Source organism: Rousettus aegyptiacus, unplaced genomic scaffold (genome assembly GCF_014176215.1).
Source record: "Rousettus aegyptiacus isolate mRouAeg1 unplaced genomic scaffold, mRouAeg1.p scaffold_m13_p_1, whole genome shotgun sequence".
NCBI classification, from domain to species: Eukaryota; Metazoa; Chordata; class Mammalia; order Chiroptera; family Pteropodidae; genus Rousettus; species Rousettus aegyptiacus.
This window is the reverse complement of record NW_023416284.1, coordinates 35,231,969-35,252,864: the sequence shown is the minus strand read 5'-3', so window position 1 is coordinate 35,252,864 and position 20,896 is coordinate 35,231,969. Positions and strand designations below refer to the sequence as shown.

At 42.3% G+C, this 20,896-nt stretch overlaps 1 protein-coding gene across 1 annotated transcript; it reads right to left on the bottom strand.

Moving 5' to 3' along the window:
• Positions 1-233: 233 nt before the first annotated feature.
• Positions 234-8,339, bottom strand: DMRTB1 (DMRT like family B with proline rich C-terminal 1). Its single transcript, XM_016120252.2, has 4 exons — positions 7,820-8,339; positions 6,033-6,238; positions 2,543-2,750; positions 234-1,195 (listed from the first exon to the last, which is right to left on the bottom strand). The coding sequence occupies exons 1-4, from the start codon at positions 8,331-8,333 to the stop codon at positions 1,131-1,133; spliced, it is 993 nt and encodes a 330-aa protein (XP_015975738.2). The 5' UTR covers positions 8,334-8,339; the 3' UTR covers positions 234-1,130.
• Between the last annotated feature and the right edge of the window lie 12,557 nt (positions 8,340-20,896).

The following is a 20,896-nucleotide window of genomic DNA, read 5'->3' as shown; positions in this document are numbered from 1 at the left end:
AGAATGGGATCAAGCTGTTTTTCAAAACCATGTCCCTTTACAGGGACCAAGAAAGGAGCTGGGAAAGGGAAGTGAAATCTTTACATTTTGTGTCTGAACCAGATTTCCTTAAGAGGTCTGTTTCTTAACAATAACAATGGAAGTTAAAAAGATCTACAAGCCTGGCTGCACCTCACTTAACTGAAGTAAAGGTTGGAGGGGGAGTGGGGAGGGACTCGCCTAAGCCAGCACATCGTAGAGGCAGGACAACAGGCCACAAATCTAGGCCCCCAGCTCCCCTACCCAATATTGCCTTCCATGAGGATTTAAAGAGAATAAACCTTCCACAAGGATTTCTGCTGCTCATTTTATTTCAACAGTCAAATGTCCACAGAGAAGAAACGGCTGATGTCACAGGTGCTTTGGAAGCACTGTTCTATTCTCTGAGAACTGCATCAGTGCTTACAAACAGCCTACTTTTTTAAGTTGGCAATCGCTATAAAAAACATCAAACAGTCAAACTTCAATAGATTTTTTAAAACCAGAAATGATGCCTAAAATGGCTTAAACTTTATGGAGGGGAGGTGAAGCAGCCCCAGTGGTTGAGATGTTTACTTAGTAAAGCCCCTTGGGGAAAGGGCGACGGGCGGTAAGAGACAGGGCAGCAAGGAAGAATGCTGCAGAACCTGCTGTCAGTGCCATGGTCCTGGCTTCTCGCACTAGCCACCTGGATGTGCTGGGAGGAGGATGTTGTGCTGCCCCCAGGTGGGGACCAGGCAGAGACAGAAGGCGGAAATAGATGGTGCCTCCTGTCCTGGAACAGGGCCTGAGGAAATCAAAGAACGCCTCTGGGGGCAAGTCTGATACAGTGGCAAACCCAGAGATGGTTAAATTCATTCCTAAACGTGAGCTTCCACCAGCCCCCCGCTCCTCAGAGCTATGGCCCACCCCCTACTAACTTCATCCTCCATTCTTCTGTTCAAGCTCACATCTCAGAATTGAGAGAAACTTAGAAATAAATCACCCTCCTTCCTCCTATCTTGAAATGGGAATTAACTCCATCTTATGCCTATCGCCATCCTCCCTCCCTACACATCACTGAACACCCCAGTGCCCCGCTCTGCTCTGCTGGCCCGCCCGAGGGCCTGGGCCTAGTCGGACTGCTCCTGAGATGATGCCTGGCTGGGCTCACATGGCACCTCCACATCTTGGTCATCTGTAAAGACAAAGAAGAGAGGCTGAATTTAGAAAGAGGGAAAATTATCTATTTTCAGATGTAAATTTTCTACAAGCCATTTTCGTTGTTCCCAAGCCCAAATTTGCCTTTAATTTTTTAGGTGTCAAGAGGCTAGAATTCTAGCCTTCACCACATAGTACAGGATCGGGTTCAAACTCCAGCTCTGCTTGTCACAGGCTGTGTGGCATGAAGCTATCCCGAAGCTCTGAACTTCAGTTTCTCTGTCAAATGAGATAAAACCTACCTTGCAACATCAGGTCAGCATGCATCTGAGGTGAAACAGAGCCAAAGCTCACTTAATGCCTTTATTGTTTCAGGTTTTGTTTAATCCTCAAAATAACCTTATGACCATCATTAGTCTACTTTTGCAAACACTGAAACTGAGGCACTAAGGAGCGAATGAACTCTCCCAAGGCCACAGAACTGGTAAGACCTGGAGCCAGGACTTATACCCAGACTGTCCAGCACCACGGCCAGTGTGCTTCAAGCCACACTAGACCATCTCTCTAGTTACCAAATCTAGGTGTCTCATACACAACAGGTGTGCAACAGGCCAGTTTCCTTTTCAGTAAAATGGGAATGATACCACCAAACTAACCTAGCTCATGAGGTTTTTCTGACAGTCATTTTAAAGACTCTGCTGAGTTTGCTAACCCTTTCCAAAGGAGAATGATTTCCTGAAGAGCCTCAGTGGAGGGTTGAAGGGGAAAAAATCTTTGAGCTTTTAAAGCTGCAAAGGGCCCTCACGAGAAAACCCAAAGCATTTCCACATTCATAATTTCAGTTGACCCTCACAGTAACCCTGTGATGGGCCCATTTTACAGATGAGATGACTGAGGCTTAGAGAAGGGTGTGAGTGCCAAGATCACCCAGTGCACCAGTGGCAGAGCAGAAGCATTTTCCCTACCAGCCCCCAACTAGCTCCTGCTGCAGCTCCAGGCCCAGCATTTGCTGATTCCCCAGCCAGAGGCCTGGCACCTCTGTTTTGAGCACACCACATGCATGCGGTCCTCCACATCTTTGCCTACTGGTGAGGGACCTGGAGCCAGACAAAGAAATCTGTTGAAATCCGAGCTCTGCCATTTACACCCATGAACCTCTCATGGTTCTACTGGTTTCCTCACCTGAGAACAGGGGCCCTCCTCCTTTGATGCTTGCGTATGGAATTTAGGAGAGGGGTACAAGTAAAGAGCTTATCCCAGGGCCCAGCACATTTTGATTCTATTCTCCATTTTCTTCTCTCCACATCTACTTCAGATTAGGCCCCCTTTCCTCCAGAAAACCTTCCTGGCTCCCCTGGAAGCTGGAAGGCTGGTGTTCACTTACCAGTGGTCTCCTTGTCCGTATCGGACAGGATGGTCAGTGAGAAAGATGATGGTGGTGGTGGCGGCGGCAGCGGTGGGAGGAAGTGGAGCGCAGAGAGGAAGCCTGGCGGGAGAAACTGGGGCTGCAACGGCTGCAGCGGCTGCGGCGGCGGCAGTGGCGGCGGCGGCGGGTAGTAGCTTGGCTGGAAGTCTCCCATTGGCTCTGACACCTGCACAGAACACTCAACAGAGAAGTTGAAGAGGGGAGAGGGTTAGCCAGATGGGCTGGTCAAATAGGTCTCCCCTGAATGGGAGGCTCCTCATGGAGTAGATTCACCTGTATGGCCTAAACGCCTAGGCATAAGGCACCTGGAACAGGTATCCAGCAAATACAAGCCAAATGATTGAAGGCAAGAAGGAATACAGGCACATTCAGGTAAGCCTAGGGAACAGCTGAATAGTCATAATGACTGAGCCCTTCTGTCTATGCTTACTTAGATCCATTACCTTATTCCATCCTTACAACCCTGGGAAGGAGTTTCTCTTTCCATCCTCACTGTTAACAATGAAAAACAGCATCACCAGGATGAAGCTACAGGCCCCGGGCCACAGAGCTAGTGAATGGCTGAGGCAAAACTGAGTCCCCAGTCTGTCTTACTCTACCGCTCTCTACTGGGAAAAGGTCCTAATGTACCCTAAATATTTGTGGTCTCATTTTCTGGCACATGTAATGACTTAGAGTCAAGGGTCAGGGTGCCTTTGGGAGCCCAATTCTAACAGGACAGAAGACCTGGGTGTACTGCAGCTGTACTGTGTCAGAGAAGCTAGCTGACCTCAGGAAAGCGGCTTTTGCTATCAACCCTTCTATGCTTTTGTTCCTTCTTCAGAAGATGGAAGCTAATACACACCACAGGACCCCAGGGATGGAAAGAAGGGATCTGGAGGGGTGATGACTGCACAGCGCAGAGCTTAACTGAGAAAGACATGAATGTTATAAAAAAATAATGAATTTCATTTGTAGTTCCTGTTATGTACTTCTGCATCCAGATACTTCAGAGCAGCACTTCACAAGCTGTGTTCTGGGGAATGCTAGCATCCTACGAGATATTTTTAAGTGTGCTTAAAAGTGTTCTTTGTCAAGGGAGTTTGAGAAACCCCAAATACTGCCCCCACATTGGTGAGTCTTGCATGAACATATTAAAGCCTCAAGCCAGTCCTCAAAAATCTTAGATTAACCCAGCATTTTCTAACTTAATTTGACCACAGAGAAGGGGAGAAAACCCACTTTTATGTACCTACTATGTGCCAGACCCTGTGCCAGGCACTTTACACCTTATTTAATCCATTACACCTTATTTAATCCATCAACGGCCCTAAGAGATAGGTACTCTTAACCTGAGTGAGGCCCTCAGAGGTTAGGTGACTTCCTCAGGCTACATGACTAATGAACAGAGAGAGGAATGGACTCTATCTGTCCAACTCCTGTTCTGTACTCTTCTGTAGGAGGAGAACAGAGGAAGTAAAGAAGCAGCAGGTAGGACAGGAACAAGAATAGAAGGTGGAAGATGTCTCTGGGGAGTATCTTAGAGCCTGGGAAGGGGGCAGCAGGACAAGGATGAAAGCAATTCATAGTCTCTTGGGTTTGAAGCAGCTTTACAAATCAGTGCTGGATCCTCTATCCAGACGTGAAGGGAGTAGGAGGGGCGATTATTAGTGCTTTAATTCCAAGCTGCTCAGCCAAGTTTCTCCCTGGATCACAGCTCCTGCCTGGGGCCTGTGGTGGCAGCTCAGGCCCAGATAAACCAACTGAGATCACACTCTTAACAAAGGCCGTCTGGCAGGCCTGTCAATCAGAGCCCTGCCCTGGACGCCAGGCTCCAGGCTTCTGTGTGAGCAGACGGTGGGTACATGCTCCACTTGGCCAGGACCCCTCTCTTTGTGTGGAGGATAGAGATGCTATGCTCTCCCTGAGCTGCAATGGGTGGCTGGCACCCATGGATTTCAGGTGTGTGTGTGAGGGGAAGGGATGAGGAGTCATGTTTACCTCTGAGAGAAGGCTTAGGGTAGGAGAAAACACCTAGGCTCCAGAGTCAGGATGACCTTGGTATACGTTTTGGCTCTCTCACTGACCAGCTATGTAATTTAAATCCCAGTCCCTCACTCACCTGTTTTATGACCTTGGGCAAATGCATAACTTCCCTGAGCCTTCTCTCTCTACTCTATAATGGGGTAACAATCGTACCTAGAAGGCTCACATGAGGGTCAGTAGGAATCTTAGAAATTATCAGGACCAGTGGTTTTCAGACTTTTCCACCCTGAATCAATGGAAAATGATTTATAAATAAAACTTTACAATATTTAAAACAGACAAAAGAGATGCTGCTGAGGCTGAAGCAGGAGTGGGGATGTAGCACCCGATGTGACCTGCCTGGACACAGCTGGAACCCCATCATACTGGCTCCACACTCGGTGGCTAACGACTCTCATTATGTAAATGTCAAGCTTTCATCTTTTTTCTTAATCGCTTTCACATTAAACCAAAGAAGCCTGCTCTTTCCTCGTTCTTCACCCTCCACCCTCCACCCAAGGGAAATATCTCTGTAATACCCACAGTTAGGCTGTTAGCTCTGAGGGAGGAAGTGAAAGTAATGGTGGTCTACATTTCCATGAATGTTAAGCTGTGTTTGAGCCAACCTCTGCCACAGATCCAGCCTTATAGGGCCAAAGTCAGGACTGGTCACCCAGGTCTTTCACTATCTTGCAATCCCGGTGGCCCTCTGGGGTTGTCAAAAGGGAGAAGGCTTTTCACCAAGCTGGTTTGGAAGGAGGTGGTAACCAAAACCACAAAACCTGGTCATTCTGGCACTTCACACAACAGGGATGGCCTAACTCTTCCACACTCAATATTGAAAACTCCAGGCTGAAAGAGCATACCAGTTAGTGACTGACCATTGATCTTATAAAAGTATTAAATTTCATTCCTTCTTTCAACATATATTTCCTAAGGTGACAGTTGTTTAGGGGAAGGTTTCCATATTTTTCATGACTAAGTTTAAATACCAGTTCCTTCCAAAAGCCCTCTGCAGTCTCAAGCGGGCTACACCACTGGGTGGGGATCTTTGTCTTCTCCTGGCTACCTAAACTATATGGCTCCAGGAGAGTGGTATTCCCTTTCTGGTACCCAGCAAAATGAAGGGCCCTTCTAGCACCAGCATGCCACTCTATTGGTGTTCCCAGGCTTAACTGAGACGTCTGTATTCCTTTTTTCCTAAGCTCCCAGAGCCTGTTAGCCCACAGCTTCAAAAAACATATGACATAGTCCAGGCCAACCTATCTACACATGACTGAACTTGTCTGCACGTGTGCACTCCCAGAGGCACACACCATACGAGGTCAATGGGCCTGCTACAGAGTGGGCACACCAAGTGGCTTCTTGGGATTGAGAAGATGTAAAGGAAGCAAGAGCAGATGGGATAAGGAAGAACCCAGGAAGAAGTCGGGGTGGAACTCACCAAGCCTCCTCCATGGTAGTGGCTGCAAGACACATGCCGGAAGCCCCGCTGCAGAGGAATCCCCGGGGATGGGGGTGCATCCTGGTAGCCCAGTGAGAACGGACGATAGGCGTGCATGCTGGTGCAGCTGGGATACAGCTTGGCAGGCTCTCTCTCCAGGTACTCAGACCCCACTGCACAATCCGAGCTGATGCTCAGAGAGAGCCCTGAAAATGCAAGCAATGAGGGCAGTTTTAACACATAGAGCTAGGAAAAGGTGCATCACATTACTGTCCAAAGATAGTGGTACAGTAAACACTCAGATCCATTTACAAAGAACTCCTACATCCATTATACTTTTGACCCTCCCTGCTTTTTAAACCTTTCAGCCATATCCAACTGCTCTTAGGAAAAGCCCTTGGCACAGCCATGAAGCCCCATGCGGCCTGGTTCCTGCCTCCACTCCAGCCTCCTCCAGTACCATAACCTAGCAGTTTCTTCTTTCTCATCCACCTCAAGACCTTTGCAGATGCCGTTCCCTCAGCTTGAAGGCTTTTTCCACAACCCACTTTGCCTCCTTAAGGTCTCAGTATTCTGCTCCTACTCTTCCTTCGCACCACAGCTAAACCATTAATTATTGGAGATCTATATACTGATTTGTGTGATCTATTGATCAGTAATGCCCTGCCCACAAGGACAAGATCTTTGAGAGCATGGAATCTTACTTTTCATCACTAGTGTCCGACACATGGTTAAGTGCTAAGGCCCTGCTTATTGAGAGATGGAACAAAGAAAGGCACTATATCCCTGGAAAGGGAGCCTCCTAGAATTGTTGTTTCAGGCCTGTAGACACCATCTAGTTCCCTGGGGACCTAAATTTTCCTAGAATGCCCCGTAAGGCAGGAATGGCCTTCAGAAAGCATCTAGGCCAATCTCCTTAGCAGACGGGAGTGCGCCACAGAAGGAGCTTTCCTAAGGTGACAGAGTGAACAGCACTCAGCCTCTGACTCAGACCTGTGCTCTTCCTACCACACTCCATAAGGAAAATCCACACACATCTGCACTCGAAAAGAGCCGTTGTTTAAAAGACTCAGATCTACACAGGACTTGGAATTGTACTTAATAATGAAAACATAAATTACATTGTTACATAAGAAACAATGTAATTTATGCACATGGTGGGAGACGAGAAAAAAAGAGACATCTCAAGGAACCAACCTTCTTTTAAGTGAAGCAGAAAGGCTGTCCCATTCCCACCCACGCCCCGGGAAAAGGTACCGAATGGGTGCGCAGGCGCATTGAGCCAGGGCGCGGATGAGGGGGTTTCACCAGAACGCAAAAAAGGGTGCGCAGGCGCAGTCAGAGTTGAGAAGGCCCGCCCACAGAGAAGTCCCTGGGAGGAGCCTCCAGCCCAAGAAAAGAGCGGGAAGAGTTGCGCAAGCGCAGTAGGGACAATCTCCCCCTTGAGGAGGCACCACAGCTAAACCTGCTCGCTGGGGGCCATTTTTTTTTTCGTATAAAATGGAAAGGCAAAAATTGTAGCTAAATGTTTTTAAAAGCCGTCCGGACCACCCGTCCTTTTTATCTCTTCATCTTTTTGCTAAAAAGGCACTCAACCCAAATCCGCATTAAGAAAAAAGTTTCTCAAAGCAAGGTTACCTCTGGAAAGCATTTTCCCTACCCCCCACCCCCCACCCCGGGTGGCGGGATCCAGGCTGGTCTGGGACGCGAGCGTGGGGTGAGGGGAGGCTACAGCCCGGGGAGGAACCTATGGCGGGGCATGGCCGCGTGGGGCCTGGAAATCTTACCGAAGTCGGCGAACGGCGGACTGGGCACCGGGCGCAGCGGCCTGCGTATCTCCAGGCGGCCGGGGCCACCCCTGCCTGCGGCCTCCGCCCCGAACTGGGGCCCCACAAAGCTGGTCATGGCCACGGCAGCTCGTTCGCTCGGCCCCATGTGGCCGCGGCCACCCAGAACTGGCTGGAAGGCGCTTGGGCCGGGGCTCGGGCCGCGCGGTGGTCTCTCGAGCAAGTAGGCGGCCGCGCGGCCCTCAGGACCTGGCTCCGCGTCTCCCGAAACAGCAAGCGGAAGCATGGGCTGGAGGCTAGAGGCCGCAACCGCGGCCCCGGAGGCCAGCTCCTGCTCCTCCTCAGAGGCCTGCTTCTTGAGAACCTTCTGCGCGGCCATGATCTTCTGGCGTTCGGTGATCAGGTAGCACTTCTCGCAGGTGCACTGCTTCCAGCGACACTTGCCCGCATGGCCCTTGACTGGCACCAGGAAGCCATGGTTCCGGCACCGCGAGCACTTGGGGGTGCGCAGCATCTTGTAGAGCAGCTTGGCAAGGTCTGCCTTCCTAGCACAGCCGCCTCCTCTGGGAGCTGCAGAGCGAATGGAGCAGGAAAGAGCAGCGCCCCAGAAGTCCCTGGTGCTGGGGACATTGGATACACTTGTAACAAAGCGGCTCTCAGTACTTCCCAGGAACTGCAGCAAGACCCTTGCATTTTCCCTCCCTTTTTAGGGCTGCAAAATTTGGAATTTTTGTGCCTTGGTTAATTACATGCAAGGGATCAGGTTGACTTAAGTTCTTCACAGAATGCTATTGCATGTATGTCATCTAGGTGATCTGAAGTCTTAGGCATTTAATTCTCCAAAGTTTCTATCCCCGCCATCCCATAGACAGTATTTTGTAACTTCAAAAAAGGCGGAGTGATATGCAACGGTCCACAGATTTAAACCTCCAGAGGAACGTAGCTCTCAGCAAACCCATTCCAGCAGAAAAGGATCCTAAGAGGCAAACCGTATTTCTACTTAGAAAAGCGGCCGCTTCTGCTAAATTTCATATCTCTACCCCGCAGAGAAGTGGCCGTTCTCACTGATACTTCTAGAATATTCTCAAAGGCTCAGTGTCGTGTGATAGTTACTCAAGGGTGTTCCTTTATAGTAATTCCCATTTCTTAAGAGATTTGGTGGTATAGGAAAGCATTCTGGAAGATGATATGTTGCTGTTGTTGATGTCTTCCAAAGTAAAGCATACTTAAAATGCTTTAAATAAAATAGATTTAGGATATTTTAACATGAGCTTAAATCATTGCTCAACTTTGCCATGAATTTAGTTGTCACTGTAAAGCAACGCAAATCTTGAGACACCTGAAAAGCTGACGCAAACTTAATAGTGTCCCAAAGGTACTTAATTACTTCATTTTCTTGTTTGATAGAAATTTGTGACACTCTGGGGTCTTTTTTTTTTTTTTAGGTCCTCGAAAAAGGAAAATTTGGGTTTCTCACATTTAAGTTGAAAGCTCATAATCATACAATCAGTCATATTTAAAGAGATAGGCATGATTAATACGTGGCTAAAATATGTGCATTTCAGATTGCTTTTTCCCTGGAATTCTCTCTGGAAGCAGAATTGTAGAAGCTAAAGCTGCGCGTATGCCTTGATTTTTCTGAGCCTCTGGTTGCAGCGGAAGTATGCATTTCTCACCCGCTGCCTGAGAATAAGAAATGGTTGCCTTTCTGAGGTCAATTAGATACTGGAAGGCTGAAAAAAGATTCGTAAAGCCGTTTTCTGCTTTAAACATATATATTCCTTATTAAGAGGACAAAAATATATCCTTCCTGTATTAGTTGGCCCTAGGTTTGTCTCTGCTTTGCTCTAACACCCTTTATTTTAATTTTTATTTAAAAAACATGGCATCAAAAGACAAGCAATCTTATTTTCTGACGCTGCCCAATTCAAAATATCTAATTTTTTCACTGACTGATAAGACCTAAAAAAGAAAACTACTCTCATTTACATGTCATGCTTAACCACCTAAGTTCTCATTTTCCTATTAATGATTTAAAGGAAAATCCTATTCAAAGCCAACTATTCGAAGTAACATTTTAACCTTGTTAACTACAAAATGCTTCCATATTTACTTCTTAGCTTTAGTGGCAAAATATACCCAAGGTGATATGAATTTGCCTGGTGCTTTGAGAACATTAGTAAACAACCATATATCTTTTTAATCAGTGGTCACATTATAAGATGTAGAAACCCCAGGGTTCATACAGTAAATAAATCTTAAGGGCAGCGGGGGGAAGACTAGTTTATTTCTCTTTTCCTCCCAAAGTCTCAATTTGTGTAGGTAAATTCCAACGGAGCTTTATTTATTTCATCTTAGAAATTCAGGAAAATTGATAGTTTTTTTTTTATTTAGTTGAAGACTGATTACTTCTTAGGCTGCTGCTTTTTAAAAATATATACATTTCTTTAAATTGTTATTTTAATAGATGGTAATGACATGAAAGTGAAAAACTAGAAGTTTAAAAAGGATGGGAGCAGAACTAGAAGTTTAAAAAGGATGGGAGCAAAACTAGAAGTTTAAGAAAGATGGGAACAGAGAACCCCTTCTTTCCCCTCACCTAAACCTTAGAAAATCTATGTTTAAGAAAGTCTGCATCATCATAAGCCATGGTTTATAAAATAACAGGTTAGTATTGCTGAGGAATCACCAGTTTGACTAATTAACCACAAAAGGGCCAGTTGGTGGTCATACCTGACTCCCAGCTTCAGTAATGGCCTCCTTTCCCTCAAATAATACCTTCTCTTTGGTTAATATGGTTGCTCTTGGTACTGTTTAATTCATATTCATTTTAAAGAGGCCTGTATTATGTAGTGCATGGGGGTATCATTTATAATCATTAAATACTGCTTGCACTGTAATGTTCTCTTACTGGTAGCACACAAGAGTAAGGAAGGCCTTTTTTTGCCTATAGCATCTTTCCCCCAGCAGCTGTAACCCAGATATCTGCTGTCTTCCCCTTTGTCAGGCTGTCTCCAGTGAGCAATGAAAACTTTATTGAAGATTTCATAGGAGATGGAGGGGAGGATTTAAGTGACACATCCTATAGCAGATGCTTTCAAATTCTGCCTTAGCATTTCTATTCTCTCAAGATCTTCTGTTGTGCCACACTCACTGGAGACAAACTGACCTGCCCTCCCCCTTTTCCCCACTGGTACCCAGCCTCTCTAGCTCCTCTCTCCTTTCTTGATATTTTGAGAGTCCTGTAACTGCTACAACTATCTTATTTTCCTTTATGTCTAGCACAAAATAGATATTAATAGTAAATATTCATTGAATGTATAAATGAATCTTGCCTCCCTCCCCTGCCTATGTCAAAGTTATCTCCTCCCTAATTAACACAGTAAATCACCTTGGCTTCAGCCTCATTCCCTAAACAAAACAGAAAGCCCAGAGTGAACAGGACCACTCTCCTGACAAGCAAAATTTGGGGAGCAACTTTGATTCCTTGAGTTCATCCCCTACCCTTAATAGTTTAATAATATTAATAATAATAGCTGGCACTAAGTGTGTATATGTGCCAGTAACTCTTAAGTCCTTTATGTGTATTAATTCATATAATCCTCACAACAACCCTCTAAGGTAAGTACTATTATTTTCACCCCCATTTTATACATGAAGAAAGTGAGGCCAAGAAAAGTTAAGTAATTTGCCCAAAGTTTTACAGTCATTAAGTGATTTAACACCAAGAAATCTATCCTCAAGAAGGACCAAGAAGAAGTCCATGTTCTTAAACATATATCAACTAACTCAATATTTCTTCTAAACAAACACAGTGTTCTCAAAAAACCTTTGGTGATGAATAGAAATGTTTGCCATATTACCCCATTACAGGTGGGGCAAAGGAGGGTGAAGGTGGTAGCACCCTGGGGAAACTTCTTGAATGCCCTGCTTAGCTGATTTCCTCCACCCAGAGCCAATATTTATTGAGTACCAACTATGTGCTGAGCATAAGGGACACAGAGGTAAATAAAAAGACAGGATCCTTGACTTTAGGCACACATTCTAGCTGGCAAACCATACAGTAAAATCTAATTCCAGATGAAAGCTGGGGAGTGGAGGCAGGAGGGAGACCCAGGATGCTATGAGAACCGCTGTGAGGATCCAATTCTGGATGAAGAAATCAAGGAAGACTTCCTTGAGAGGATGGTTCCTAAGCTGAGGCCTAAAGGATGAGTAGGAATTAGCCAGGAACAGGAGCAGGAAAGGTGTGTTCCAGACAGAGGAAACAGCATGTTAGAAGGCCTGCAGTGTGGCCATAGTACAGTGAGGTCAGAAGACTGCAGAAAGATGAGACGTAGAGGTGAAGCGATAGCCAGGTCATGGAGGGAATCCTTGGGGGAAAATTATTGGAGTTGCTATCTAAGACTAAAGAGAGAAAATGACATGGCAAGAGCCAGGCCAAACTAGAACCTACATATCTAGACTTCTAGTCCCTGCCCTTGGTTTTTCTTTCAGAAAACAAAACAATAAGTAACTATGACTTGCATAGGGAATACAAGATTAAAATGGAGTTGAGTGGGGTTTTCTCTGAGGTAGTTGTTGCAAGTGAGGCACACACTTAAAGCTAGTCATGGCCCTGAACTAGCATTGGTGGTTCCTCCTAACTCTGGCGCCCTATTGACTAATTCATATGACTCTATTAGAAGTCTTACATCACTGCACAAAGGAGCAGTGATGTAAGACAAAGGAGTGAGAGAAAAGAAGAGTGAGATGAAATCTAACAGTATTTAAAGAGGTTGTATAGGTAAAGAGTGGAAAAAACAATTCTGTGCAGCAGGTGAAAAGTACAACATCCAGGCAGAGGGGGAATACTCAAAGTGGCATTATTAGCTAGGTTAGACCCAGTAGCACTGCCATTTGTTGTTATTTTTACTTGCTAATTTAATGAAAAAAAAAATATTTTACACACATAGAAACTTTCACAGTATATAAACTGATTACATGTACTTTTGATAGTACTATCAAATTTCTATAAATTCCAAGAAATTTTGTCTTAAAAGATAAGAGGCACACATCCCTATAAATACATTGTTAAAAGGAAATGATAACTTGAATATCTCTGTCCTTTATTTAATTTAACACGACGTGCATGAATTTAATGCCAGTATATGCAGGGCACTGTTCCCTACTAAAATCAGAGTCAAAAAGAACAAAGAAGTGAAGAAATTTAAATTGAAATTTCCTTTTTCTATGCATGCTCCATCTAGTTTCTTAGAACAATAAATTCCTATTAAGACAAACAAACAAACAAACAGAATTTCCCCCTGAATTCTGCTTCTATGATAATGGCAAGCAGATATCAGAAATTTATCTTTCCAGACACCTTTTCATTTTCTGACACAGTCAAATTCAGTTCATGTCATAACTATAAAGAGATGGCAAGAAAAAACTGCTCTAGAAACAAGCGAACTGGGTAAGAACCTGATTACTACTTATTAACTGTGTTATCTTGGCTACATCACTTAACTTCTTTGTGCCTCAGTAGTAGTAGCAGTAGTAATAATATTTGTGTAATATACTGCAAATTCCAAAGTGTCCCACATTTATCCCATTTAATATTTCACGGATGCTTACAGCTTTGCAGGCATGGTCTCATTTAAACCAAAGAACAACATCTTTTATTGTGTCCATTTAACAAATGATGAAACTGAAGCGTCAAGAAGAAATTTCTTACCCAAGGTGCATAGGACATGGCAGAAACATGTACGAATAGCCTCCAAGTCTGTACTCTTAACCACTACACTATATTGCCATCATTTAGTTATTTCATTTACATTAACTATAAAGATCTCTGATTCTTACAGGATTAATGAGATAAAATATTTAGAATGCCCAGCACAGTATCCAGTATCTGGTACATAGTTAGCATGCATTACATGATATCAAGGAGGAAGAGGCAAATGAATAGGGAATAAAGAGAGAAAATAGTACCTCTGACTTACCCAAGGCCACCTCAAACCAGATGTTTTGATTCAGCTGCACAACCTCTCTGGGTGGTGTCAGGCTCTCCAAACAGAGATTAAATCCTAAACTGTTCAATACCATGGTCGTTACCCCCATGTGGCTATTGAACACTTCAAGTGTGGCCAGTTCAAATTAAGATGTGCTGAAAGTATAAAATACACATCAGATTTGAAAGACATAGTATGAAAAAGGAATATGAAATATTAATAATTTTATATAGATTACATATTGAAGTAATGAGGTTTTGGATACTTTGAGTTAAATAACATTTTAATGTGTGGGGGGTTTTTTTACATTTTAAATTGGCTACCCGAAAAACTTTAAATTACACATACATTTTGCATTATATTTTTATTGGACAATAATGAACAAGTGATCTGTTTGTTCAGTCCTCCTTCCACTTCCAAAGACCAGGTTTTCAACAGCAGCTCAAATTCCAGTTGTTACACTGTTGTCTTGGGGAACAACCACTTTCATTGGTCTTTTCCTCATGTTGGCCAGATTACCTTCACTAACTTGAATGTACTCTGTTCTTTAGGGCCTTTCTAAAGGCATCAAAACACTGTCTCATGCTTTAGAATTGGAGATATTTATCTGACTTTTTGAATATGTTAGCTAGAAGAGTCTGAAGAAACTCGCTTTGCATTTTGAATCTTCAAATGCATTGATGTTATTTTTGTAGGAATATTTTCATATTTATCTTGTTAAGTAAATTACCAGTAAAATACTGTGTAAACAAGAAAAGAAGGGTAAATTATATACTAAGGTTATATTATTCCTGTGATACATAATCCATCGGAATCTCCTAAAATCCCAATCCGAGGGCATGGGTTGATTATTTACATGCTGCTTTAAAAAAATGTAGTCCTTTGGGCATTTAACATTGTTAAGAACTCTGGAAATGTAATTTAAAATTATTCAATTTATGCCCTTTTCCTCTAGAACCCACTCCAGATAAACAATTAATACCACTAGGAGCACTAATATTGCTTTGCTTTGCACAAATAATTCCTCGAAGGTTTATTATAAACAGTTTTAAGTAAGCATATAGGGATCATTCCCTCCCACGACGTTTTTTAAAAAACAAATTTAGACTTAGTTTAATGAATTTGATGATTATTGCTTTTTCCTCTTTAACTTGCCAGAGAAATAGGAAATATTAATTTTAAGAGATGGTTTAAGGAACTCCATAATTCCCAATCTAGTAGAGTTTTACAAATAAATCTGAGTTAAATGTCTGCCATTTTTTCCAAAATCTGGTCAAGCAAAAACAACAACAACAACAACAACAACAACAACAAAAGAAGTAAGTCATGGGCAGATCTAGTTGAGTTGGTCACCATAGCTAGAATTCAATTGAATAAGGCACAAGGCTGGAAGGGTACTTTGGAAAAGGAGGAAGGCTGCAGATTGTTCTGTTCCTCTCTGTGCCACACACAATTCATCAGAATAACTGGCTGATTGAGATTAAATATTTCTAAGAGTAAACATTTGACCCCCTGGCACATCATAAACCTCCTGGAGTGAGAAGGATTATAAATTAAATGTACAAGATTTAAAATGGTCCTGATACACCCTGAACATTATTGCAGGCATGTGGGACACATTTAGATAAGTTAAAACCAAGTTTGGGTTTGGAGTTTAGCCATCTTTGATCATTGGTTTACTAAAGCTTTATTGCTTTGATGTGAGGATAAGGGAGCATAGAGAAGATGGTAGAAAGAGAGGAATGGTGACGACAGTGCCCCCTGCTGCCTGAAGGCCACCTCCTTTCCCTGAAACTTAAAAGTTTCAAGGATTCTTAGAGACATGGTACCCAAGGGGATAATGAAACTCTCTTAAGTATAAAGAAGTCAAGAAGGAAAGAACTAACAGTCCTTGAGGGCCTACAACATTGCAAGCACTGTGATGTCATTTAATTTAATAATGATATCAAGTTTGTTACAAATTCAGGAAAGATTAGGATAAAGCTTGTAGATTAAAAAAACTGAGGTTCATTCAGCAGGTCAGGCAACCTTTACAAGATTCATAGCTAGAAGTGGAATGAGCCAGGATTTGACCCCAGGTGTGCCTGGTTCCAAAGCCAGTGATTCTTATGCTGCAGCACACTGGCAGTGGCTGGAGACTGTGGGTACAGTTCAGAATCTTAAAAGCATGATGACTAATCATTCTGATTTGCCTGGGATTGAAAGGATTCAGGGACACTGGATTGTCAGTGCTATAACCGGGAGAGTCAGGGGCAAACATGGTCCCCATAGCTAGAATTCAACTGAATAAGGCACCAGGCTGGAAGGGTAGTTTGAAAAAGGAGGAAGGCTGCCGGATTATCTGTCCTGTTCCTCTCTGTGCCACAGGTGAACAATTTCTGTCCTATTTGTATTATGTCATGACACATTTGGGGCATTGTCAAAGAAGTTCACATTTATGCCAGTTATAATTTCTTTGGTTCTGCCCTAAATTATCAAAGTCAGTTGGAATTTAGTTAACCAAATAAGTCATCCACTCAAGTGGAGAAAGAGCTGAGACTGTGCATCTCAGAAACATGAGTCCTGCGAGGATTAAGAAGGACCAGAAAAGGGGGTGAGTGACAGAACTGGTATTCATGGAATGCTCATTATGTATACAGGGCACTGGACTAGGTCTTTTGTGCACATTTTCTCTTCTTGTAACAATTCTAAAAGGTTATAATTAACGCTAATCACAGATGTTAAACATAAATAAATAAATGAAACTCAAAAAGAGGCTTATTTAAATTACAGAGCTAGAATAAAAACGATGAACTCAGAATTTATTTCTGCCAATGTTTTTTCCACTCTATCATAGTGTCCGACACTAGTAGTGCTTAATAAATATTGAGTATTTATTGATATTAATAAATATCTTCCTAAGAACTTAAATTTATTAACTTCGATGTCCTTCGTAGCTTTAAAATAAAATAAAATAACATACCAAAAACTGTATTCTCCAAACTCTTATGATGGATATAGAGATTCACCATGAGGGATGAAGATACCTGCTGACGTTCATTTGTGTATGTTAGAGCTGAGAAAATAATTCGAGCAACTACTCCAGTTCTGTCTCACTGATAAGTGAGTTGGCCAATACCCACTGAGACTGTGTAGAACACTGAACCATGAGATGGTACATAAAGTAAGCAGTGTTCTTATAGCCTTGTCTGAAATATTTCCTATACAGTTTTTTAAACTGCATTTTACCAGTCTAGATTAAATAACGATGAGTGTCTGACAAACTATTTAAACACTGTAATTACCGTAAAAACACAAGAGAGATGGGTTAATAAAGGAAAATTTTCTGGCATACATACTTTGCCCCTGATTCTATAAGATAACATGAACTGGCAGAGGAAAGTAGAAGGACATACATAAAGATATTAACACAGGGATAAGGACATCTTGTGTATGTATATGTATATACACATGTGTGTGTGTGTGTGTAATGTGATGAGAAGGAAGTGAGAGAATATGATATAGAGATCAAGAATATCTGCCAGATACCTGAACAAGCAGCAGAAGTTAGCAAAGAGGAATAGGAAATTGGTTTTTGGTAGACAACGACAATGTCTGACACTCTTATTTATAAAACGGGAAGAACATCTGTCTTGTGGTTGTAAGGATTAGAGATATTTAAATCACCTGGCAAAGAGTAGGTACTCAAGAAATGTTTGCTATTGTTTTATCTGAGCACTCTATGATTCTGTTTTAGAGCTTATGAAGATTCTGTTTGGGGACAATGTGGGATATTATTAGCTCTGCTTTGGTATATTAATTCAAAAATGTGCCTGGCACATAATAGGAACTTAATCAAAATCTGTTGAAAGAATGAATTAATACATTTTAACTCTCTTCTCTTTAAGTACAACAAATAAGAGAACATAAAAGTGTATATCTAGCCCTGTAGAAAGGTCTACTTTTCAATTCAAGTTAGCAGGAAGAACACCGTGAAAGTGTAATAACTTCAGAATGAAAATGTTGCCTATATTACATAAGTACCAAGGAGATAAACTTCAGAGTGGTGAATGTATGCTCCGTAATGGCAAAATATTCTTAAAGACTACTTCAGTTTTTACAGATCTGTGTTGCAGTTAAGTTATTGAACTAAGAATTGTCTAAGAAAATTTTGGTTCTGAAGATTCCAAATTGTTTTCTTCAACTTGCTCATTTTCTTCAGAAATATTTTAATGGTACAGAACATGCATCCCATGTGAGATAAATTGATTTGACTTCTATTTTCATAAAATAGGCAGTGACCTGTGCTACATGCTAGCAAAGCATCCAAGTTGTATCTTTAGGAAATTTAGGCCTAAGTAAATGGTAACTGCTATTATTACTTGAGCCTTCTTTACTCTTTATTTTCTCTAAACTTCATTTTTGATAAAAGTTCAGCGTTTCTCAAAATATGCTCCATGGAAGACTACGTGAAATGGAAATAGGTGTCATGTAAAAAAGAGGTTTGAGATCTAGTAAAATTAGGAAACCCCAAATAACACAGTTAAAGCTCTTTACTACGCACTTATCTTTAATATGTGCATGTGCCCTGTGAATCTCCAAGAGGAAGCTCTAGCACAGTGTTTTTCAACCTTTTGTTTATTATTAGCTCTCCCTCCCCAGGAGCCTTTTAAGACTTTTTCCTAATCACTCCTTTCTGCCCCACTTCCCCTTCCCCTGCCCCAAATTAAATACTAAGCAATAGAATTTTGTTAGGTGGAGTTGAGCTTTGGAGGGCTGCAAATCATTGTACTAATTTTTTTTTTTTTTTTTTTTTTTGCCCCTGAAAACCAATTTTTACCTCCTTGGGTATATCTCCTGAGTTGCAAATGCATGTCTAGTATGAAATGCTCCTCAAACTTGTTTGACCACTGACCATTTTCAAGTGAACCAATGTTCTCAGAAATGTACTTTGGGAAGCCCTGATTTAGTGAGCATGGAATATTTTAACACTATGTTGTTCTTTTATGACTCAAGAATAGAGTCTTTAATACTGAAGTTCCTGGTGTTAAAAGATAAACTGAAGCATATTAAAAATTTTAAGACTTTATTTGAGCAAAAATTGATTCCAATCAGGCAGCACCAAACAGGAAGTAGTTAGAAACACTCCACAGACAGGAGCTGGGGGAAGACTTTTATACAGAAGATGCTGAACGAAAGCAAGGAAATTATTTGATTAGTTATACCTTAAGTGGTTGCCTTATTTCAGAAAGCCTGGTTGGCTGTTTGTGTTTGATCGTCTTAGTTGGTTGTCCTTAGGTTTCAATTTCTAAACCTTGAGGGATTTATAGGCTTAGGTAAATCATGTAGGCCACTAAGGCATCAGAATCACCCCAATCTAATGGCCTCCTCATTTAATTAATTTAACACTGGTATAAGACTGTAATAAGAACAGGAGTTCAATAAACTTGTTGATTCGAGAAAATCTGCATCTGCCTCTGCTGTCCCCTCTGGTCATCAACCCTAGTTTGTGGTTAGAATTTTAAACCAACCATTTTAAAAAATGTATATGGTAAAACATTTACAGTGTACATTAATCTTAACTGTACAGCTTGATGAATTTTTCGAGTTGTATACACACCCAGATTAGGATATAACTACTGAATTCTTGATCAGAGAACCTTTAAAAAACATCTTTAACCTCTCGTTAACTATATACTGTGGTTTTCAAACTTTAGTGACATTTAATGAAGACTCCACCCAAAAGAGCTTATTAAAATTGTATATCCTTACACTTAGAGAGTCTAATTGAGAGGATCTGGACTGTACTCTAGGATTTTAAATTAAGCACTCCAGGTGATTCTGATGCTGGTGGTCTATGGATCACACCTCTGAGAAACAATGATCTCCCTACAGGATAAAAGTCGAAGACTCAAACAAGGAATTAAGGCTTTTACTAATTCAACTCAATTCTTTTTTTTCCAGACTCAACTCTTGCTAGTTTCCAGCATGTCAAATTACTCACCTCTCCTCAATAGGTCATGTGCTCATGTTTGTCCTTAATCTGGAATCACCTTTCCATTCTTTTTTTACATTCCTATTCATCTCCTCTGGGAAGTCGTCTTCACTTCATCAGGCAAAATCAGTTGCCCCCTCATTGTTTATCCAGAACTTTATTGAAACTCCTGTTATACTTATCACACAATATTTACTTTTTAAATCTTCATGTTTAGAAGTAAGTAGGAATATGTCTAGCTCTTTCCTAAATCTGCAACCCTGTAAAGGACCCAGCACACAGTGGATGAGTGAATGAATAAATGAATGAATGTTACTGATTTATACATGGAGTCATTTAAGTTCTCATTTTTCAGGGCAATGAGACAATGAGCTCCCCATGGGAAGAGAGGATTTCTGACTAATTTTTGTAATCACCAAAATCATTTAGTAGTGAAAAAATACCGAATAAATGAAAATAATCAGTACCCCCTCCTTTCAACTTACCTCCATGCTTTCTAAGCCCTCACTACAAATCATGGAAGGGAATAGGAAAGGAGTTTGAGGGGTGGGGGAGGGAAATATCACCTCCACCTGCCAGATAAGGTTATGTAAGCCTGGAAGCCTTGAAACTGGGCCTCCAACGCCTGCTCATTCCCTCCATAGAATACTCTGTTGCCATGGAGATGACAATTACTTAAATGGGCACATTTGGGTGAGGACTCCAGAAAAGCCTCTCAGGAAGGCAACAGTGCATGGCAACTCTTCACCCCCTCGCCCATCTACTCATCTATTTACTCGCCTATTCCTGTGTTTACTCGTGTTTGTACTTGTTGATTTATTTTTTTAGTATCTTCGTAGAGGACTAGGCAACAGAGCTGGAGAGCAGCTACTTGGGCATGGAAAGCCTTTCGTACCGTCAAAGGTGAGACCTAGGGACACTGACCATTGGCTGAAGGGGGCTGAGAGACGGAGTTCCTGCTGTTACCAGAAGCCCATTTGCTGAAAGGTGTGAGGGCGGGGCAGAAGGCAGTGCTGGAGGTGAGGGGCAGGGCAATTTTCTCACTTAAACGGTTCGCTTCAGACCTCACGACAAGCCGCTCAGTAGGGGTTGCGCAGGCGCGGGTGGGGT